General features: G+C 38.4%; 2 protein-coding genes across 2 annotated transcripts; both read right to left on the reverse strand.

Annotated features, from left to right (window-relative positions):
- Nucleotides 1–969: 969 nt before the first annotated feature.
- GCK72_001870 (uncharacterized protein) lies at nucleotides 970–5,125 on the reverse strand (the record flags this gene model as incomplete). The annotated part of the gene is made up of 17 exons (XM_053723158.1): nucleotides 970–999; nucleotides 1,068–1,178; nucleotides 1,244–1,442; nucleotides 1,544–1,927; nucleotides 1,972–2,126; nucleotides 2,173–2,295; nucleotides 2,365–2,643; nucleotides 2,695–2,850; nucleotides 2,895–3,046; nucleotides 3,097–3,265; nucleotides 3,310–3,472; nucleotides 3,521–3,762; nucleotides 3,943–4,197; nucleotides 4,342–4,599; nucleotides 4,647–4,805; nucleotides 4,921–4,989; nucleotides 5,039–5,125. 17 exons carry the CDS (start codon nucleotides 5,123–5,125, stop codon nucleotides 970–972), a joined length of 2,991 nt encoding a protein of 996 aa, XP_053591803.1.
- A 474-nt stretch (nucleotides 5,126–5,599) lies between these two features.
- GCK72_001871 (uncharacterized protein) lies at nucleotides 5,600–6,856 on the reverse strand (the record flags this gene model as incomplete). Its single annotated transcript, XM_053723159.1, has 6 exons — nucleotides 5,600–5,849; nucleotides 5,894–5,998; nucleotides 6,047–6,339; nucleotides 6,391–6,487; nucleotides 6,560–6,702; nucleotides 6,779–6,856. 6 exons carry the CDS (start codon nucleotides 6,854–6,856, stop codon nucleotides 5,600–5,602), a joined length of 966 nt encoding a protein of 321 aa, XP_053591804.1.
- Nucleotides 6,857–7,179: the final 323 nt, after the last annotated feature.

Below are 7,179 nucleotides of genomic sequence, written 5' to 3' on the forward strand. Positions count from 1 at the left end.
CCGATTTCAGATCGTAGAGGTATGGAAAATTAATTCGTGTGGAAAGAGAAGAACTTTGTGATGTATGTGACACATTGAGGCAAAAAAAGACCCGGAACTTGTTTAAATTTACACATATCCAACAGAAAAGCGAGAGACCAAGAAATGCAATTTCTCATGTGGAATTAATCGACTACGGTTGTTTGGAGAATTCCGAGAAAACCAAAATCAGAAATTTTTCATGTGCAAATCGGCTGGGGTCCACATATTTTGTTGTTTTCAGACTTGAGTATTAGTTTTGAAATCAATAGGGAAATACGGAAGACAACTCACACACACTTGAGACTTGACAAAATATTAATACAGCACTTGACAGGGTGGGAAATTTTCTCTTTGTTTTTCGAGTAGAAAAAAACAAAAAAGTGAAGCGGAACGAAATGTTAAATTTTATTCTCATTTTTCAATGATGGAGCGAGAAAGAGCGGAGTGAAATGCTGAGTTCACTGCGATGAGCATTCTTTACACTTGTCATGAAGGAAGTTTCAGTTCTCAAAAAGATTTTTAAAAATATACATCGTAAATTATTTGATGCAACTTTGATAATACGATACTAATTCCAGGACATTTCAAATCACCCGAAGTTGGACTTTGTAGTGAAACCATAGTTTTCGTATTTCATTTTGGTTCGTAAACCGCACTAACTAATTCTTGATTCGTTCGTTAGAACATTTATGAAATTCCTTTTTCTTCTCTTTTCCGATGAAAACATTGACCTTTAGCCGAGAGAGAAAAGTGAACTAAAAACTGATAATCCTCCTTCTCCTTTCCTTTTCTATTCTTTCCCTTTTAGACTTCCTTCTTCCTATTTCAGAAGGGACCGCCCGACGACGTCGACCTCATCTGTGTGTCATCCCTTTCCTCCGACTAATCAAATCGCCATTTTGCACATGCTCCCCCACACAAAACTACGCCGTCTTCCTGTGACAATTTTCACACGTTTCCCAAAACCCAGAAAAATTTCTGGAAGGGAGATGTGAACCGAACAAGGTAATAATGATTTTCAGGAGAAAAAGAACAACATCGCGTACCTTGTTTTCACATTTCGCCAACAATTTCTTCTGTCCAATGTCGTACATTCGAAGGAAACGACCGAATCCAACGAGGGCCATTCCACGGAAATCATGAATCGCACCAACTGGCTGAAATGTAAACCGTTGATACTAATAACTTTGAGAGTTAAATGGGCTGAAGAGAAGTCGCCTACCAATGGAGTCTCTGTTCTATGCAAGAAATCGAATCGATCACCGGATGGTGAGAGATGGAAAGTGTAGACACATCCTCTGACTTGTCGATAATTTGGATCTTCTGGATTGACTTCTTGCGTATTTAGAAGTTCATTCACACCACATCCAACAAGAACCATCACTGCGTCAGGATGTTTTGAGAATTGAACAAGAGCGAGACTGAAAAACCAATTTTCAAAGAAACAGGTCTAATAATATGGTTTTTTTTAAGTTCTCAAAATAGATTCACAATATTTTCAAAATCTTCAAAAACTTATTACCACTTGGCATTCTCGTTCTGTGGTAGCTCGAAATGTGTGAATTTCTGTCCAGTTGTGGCCGAAACCAAACTAATTGCCGATGCCCATTTTCCATATCCAGCTCTCGGCGCACCGTAAACTCTTTCATCTAATTGCTTTTCTCGAAGATTTGTAGCGATTTCTCTAGCTAATTGTGCTTCGTTTTCATCTGATGCCATTGCTTCGACATCCAAAGCCATCTGATTTCTTTTCAAGCCTTTTGTAACTTCTGTATAAGCAGCATGGTCAGTTTCGATCACAACTAGACACGGCATTGTTGGATGAACTGCGACACGGCGAGGAGTTAGCTTATGTTCGAATGATTGGACATTGAATGCAACGCCGAGCTTTTCAGCAGCAATAATTCTGAAAACCACCGTTGAGTTAAATAAATGCATAATACGTTTTACCTGAGAGTACTAGCTGAAATCGCGACAATTCCTTCAGCGCATTGATTAGAGCAGAAGCTTGCAGCATATTCGAGATTGGCATAGCTAAGTGGAGTTAGATGGAAACGACGTTGGAAGTGATAGAGAAGCCATGACCGAGATGAGGTACACAGAATCTGGAAAACAAATTGAATAAAGAAGAAGGATATTCGATATTCTTACAGCTGATCGTCCTTGGCATTGAACTTTGAACAATTTGACTGGTCTGGTACCGAGATAACGAGTACGTGTATCCATAATAGCTCCAGTAACATTATCGACTGTGTTACGGAATAAACATCCATTCTGAAATAAAATTGATGATATTTAATAAAATCACACTTATGTGCTATTAATCTCTACAACCGAACCTACCTGCAATCCAATATTCAAATGAACTGCGGCCACTCCTTTACCATCCTCATTAGGTGTGTCAATCAGAAGAATGGATTCGGGGGGACATGGTAGATTTTGTGTACTTAATGGCATCAACATATCATTTGGATCAAGAGATATGATTCGAACTGCATTGTCGACAGTTCCGAGAGCCAAGAAACGAGAGTTGAGCTCTCCTTCTGAGATTTCACTGAATGTCATGCATGCGATATCAGCATTGAACAACTTTCTCTCAGTGAATTCGTTCAGTGTGCCGTTCTGAAAAAAATATTTGGAGTTTGATTAGTTTTAACTTTCATCGAAACTAACCAAATCCAACTCGAAATACACAAGTTCTCCACCACTCAACGCAACAGCAACCTGGCGTCTGTTAACAGCACATTTAACAATTTGACGACGTGGCGGCACTTTCCATTCATTGATACGTTTATCAGCACGAATATGACGGATTCCTTCGGAATAGATCTAAAATAAATTAAGTATCTGGTAGATACTTGATTGCGGATTACCTGAACAAGAGAATCATCTCCGATCATAGAACAACCAATAGTAGGCGTTGTTGGCAAAAATCCGGAATCTGAGGCTTCTTCGACAGTATCTCCAATAGTGAGAGCGAGAGTTGCATTGACGAAAGAGACAACGATATACGAATCATATTGATCTAAATTATTTCGATGCAATGCTTATATTATTTCTTCGAATGTTACAAACCTTCAATATTCTTTTTAACGGTCCATACAGCATTTGGATTACCCGGCAAATCTGAAACAGCCATTTCGGAGATTTCAAGTCCATTACGAAGAACTTTCATGTGAGAACGCGATCCACGACCAATAAGAGTGTATAGTTGAGCAGCATCCTCACGAGCAATATCACCAATCTGAAATTGGAATTTCAGCAGCGGATTCAATTGAAATAACGAACCACTGCATCCGTAAGTGGACTCAAACTATCCATTGAATCGATTGGAATCAGAGATCTCAATTCGTGCGGTTCGAAGAATGCTGCATCGTTCTCTCCAAAGCCCATGGCAGATGAGAATTCATCGTCACCACCTTCCCCAAGACTGGCAATTTGATAGAGTTCACTGAAAAATATAACAATAGGTTTAGTAATGATTTAAAAAGAAACTGACTGATTTCCAAACTCAGCAGCAATGAACAAGAATCCCGCTTTAAGAATACACATTGCATTAGCTGGAGGTACTGTATCGAAGTATTTCAGTTTCATTTCTGTTACCAAATCTTCATCAGTTTCCAGTGTTACTTTGAAAATGTCTCCATTTTCAGCTTGAACCAAGAAGAAGAACATGTTTCTTGTTTTGTGAGTAGCTGTGGCAATAATGAGCATTGTACGATCGGCATCATCCAACTCATTCTGGAAATAAGTTTTTTTTTATAAAGTTCCCATTAACAGTTTGGTTTTTTCGAGGATATTGTATATAATTCTGAACTTCTATTCTTCGAGTTTCAACTACTTTGTGCTAAACAAAAATTATTGAAAAAGAAATGAAAAAATGTTGTATATCCTGTATATCTTGTCTCAATTGATACTCACTCTTCTTCTCGGAATTGGACATCTGATATCCGGTTGATCTCCGAGATTTTTATAGACGAGATAGTTTTCACAGCACACAATGACTCCAGAAGGACCATCGTTACCACCTGGAACTGCGATAAGCAAGTTTCCTGGATCATTGAGAGGTTCTGCGTACTTTCGAACAACATGGTTTAGACCAAGATCCAATTCGTAGAATGTCAGCGTTTGTTGAGTTCTCTTTGCAGCTTCGCCAGTCGGATCGTTGTCACTGTCCTAAAATTTAATTTTTCTGAACGGAAGTTTTCAAAAAATGTATTCGAAAATTATTAATTAACAAGACCATTTTTAGTAGTGTATACTACTAAAAATGGCCTAAGAACTTTGAGCGCACAAATGAAAAAAAAATGCTTCACCCACTTCATAATCGAACTCCAAACAAGCAAAAGTAGGATTTTCGAATCCAACGTCAACTCCAACCATCGCATAGCACAGTGTATGATGTTTATGAGCTTCTAAAGGAGATGAGATCGTCAGATGTGCTTCTGAGTCTCTGTTCATAATGTATACAAGTTTCTGTCTTTCAACTGCGCCAATCATGAGAGCACGTCCACGTGGATCTCCAGCCAGGTAGTGCCCCGGAACAATGCGACGACATCCAGTCTTTCCGAACGTTTCCTATAAAGATGACCACTGGTTCGTTCCCAAAAAGATAAAAAGAATACCTGATGAAGTCTTTCAAAGCACGTTTTTTCGGCGTTGTACTGTAAAATAACGATTCTTCCAGAATCTGAACCAACGGCGATGAAATCACGGGTTCCTGCAGTCAAACGGAATGCGAGAAGGGACCGAACGATTCCGAATATGTCTTGATGACACATAACCTGAAAACACCGATCGACTGATTTACGACATTCATGAAAAAAAAACTCTGGCTGAAATGTTTCATGCTCCCAGAAGCTACTGAACGTTTTTCAACATTTCTTTATTAATTTTTACCTTTATTTTTCCAGTAACTGTGTCAAGTGTCAGCAGTTCGAGAGCCGACCCACGTCCAATGACAATTTCCTGAATTTCAATTGTTTTAAAAAAAAACTTGTCCACTTTTTCCACGAACCTGTGATTTGGGAGTTCCAGAGAAGTTGCCTTGAATAGCCTGGTTGATGGCCGTTTGGCCTTGCAGTGTCAGATTGTATAAATGCATTGGACAGGTCTGTAAAATCAGTTTTGATGAAGAAAAAAAGAGATGGAACATGAAGAAAAAAGAGATTTTTTTGCAAGAGTCATATAAGATACTATAAACTCGTTTTCAAAAAAAATGATTCTTTAAATCTGGATCTACAGTTTATTTATTCGAAAACGGAGCCGTTTTGAGAAAGGAGGCTGGGTCTATATTGCAATGGTGGGCGCGCGCTTTTTGCAACTGTGCCGCACGGTAAACCGATTTGCCGTAGATATACATTTATCTAGAAAGGAATATGTTGCATACGGGAATAAAAAAATTTCATTTGTAACGAATGGCAGAAATTATGTAAAATAACAATTGAAAGAAAATATTAACATGCAAAGATTAAAGCTTCTATGATTGGAGTGGTTAGCATGTTAACAGAGGGAAAGGAGGGAAAACAAATACAAAAAGCAGCTAAACAAAAAAAAATAACAATAAGAAATTCATATTTTACAGAGCACCTTCTTTGAGCGGGTGCGGATCTTTCATTTTTTGAAAGAGTTTATCGAGTCGGAGACGTGGCTCTTCTGTGTTCAACAATGATTTTAGATCATCTTCCATTTTCAGATATGCGAGTGATTCGGTAGGAGTCTTCATCCACTCAGTATTGAACCAAGTGAAATACTCTGCGTACGCGAGCATATAAACTCCACAATCAACGTCGTTATGCTGCTTTGGAAGTGATTCGCATACCACTTTTCTGAAAAAATCAAGCTAGAACATCCAACGTTTTTCCTTATTTACCTGACTCTACTACTCATGAGCTCTTCGTCGCAGGCTGACGCCGCCATCTGTAACCAAAGACGGATATAATCGAATGCATGAGAGTGCGCTTTGGATAGATCTGATCTGAAAAAGTTGTTTTGATGAATATTTATATCTAAAGGAGGAACTTACTGATACTTTTTACTATTTAGTAGACTATCCATAATAACAACTCGACATTCGCCAGCCTCTTCGAATCGAGCGTACTCAGCAATTTGTTTCGTCAGTAAACTCCTTCGATTACCGCTTTTTACTTCTTTCGAGTCAACTATGCGACGGCGTATGGCGCCAGAGGGGTTGTGAACAAGAACGAGGAACCAGTGTTTCGGTTTGTTATTATGTACCGGAATAACAAGTATTTCTTTCTGCAGAATAGCAGATGGTTTTACTTTTTGTTGAAACATTCTATTGTAATGAATGGCAAACTGAAAGAGAGGTCTAGAGATCAGTCTGGCAGAAAAAAAAACTCATCAAACCTCTGATCGTCGCGGCGGACCTTCTTTGAAATATTGTCCAAAATTCACCCGAAGCCTTGAGTAGAAGAATGTGTGGAACAAGTGATATCGAGCTCGTCTGTGAATATATTTAAGTTTATTGGAGAAATCAATATCTTATTCTTTTCGTCAATAAAACAAATTAACTCACGCATTTTCGTCGTATACTTTCAATCGCATGTACTCGCACATGTAGAACTCAATGATCGTGTCGTTCAGAAGTGTCCGATCCGCATTCTTGTCGCTCCATTTATTGTGAAACAGCGGTGGAATAATGTATTTCTGATTTTGGAACTGAATGGGAATTTTTGAAAACCGCTGAAAACATTTTCTTTCATTATTATTATAAGAAAGTCGATTTTCTCATAACCTTCGGTGCGATGCCTGTTTCAGATGACTTTTCGGATTTCACCACGTCTTTTGGAGCATTCGTTTTACATCGGCCCATTTGACAAGGGTTTCTGTGAAAATTAGAAAACAAATTGTTGGGTAAAAAATCATTTCTAGAAAGGCAAAAACAACAAATACGCTGAAGATGAAGATAACTTCAACTTCTAGAAAGCATTGTAAAAAAGAAAGTCGCTGCGAGACCAAAGCTCTACAGTAGTTCAGCGGTGAGGGATGCGCCTTGAAAGTAAATGTTGGCAGTTAATATCAGTAATTATGTAGTTCAGAACAGCTGGATGAAAGCATTAAAAACCTCCAAACCAAAGTAAACAATAAAAACAAGAATTTGTTCCATACTGTTTTTAAAAAGAGCTCCCAACTTTC

This window comes from Caenorhabditis remanei, chromosome I (assembly GCF_010183535.1).
Source record: "Caenorhabditis remanei strain PX506 chromosome I, whole genome shotgun sequence".
In the NCBI taxonomy this organism is placed as follows: domain Eukaryota; kingdom Metazoa; phylum Nematoda; class Chromadorea; order Rhabditida; family Rhabditidae; genus Caenorhabditis; species Caenorhabditis remanei.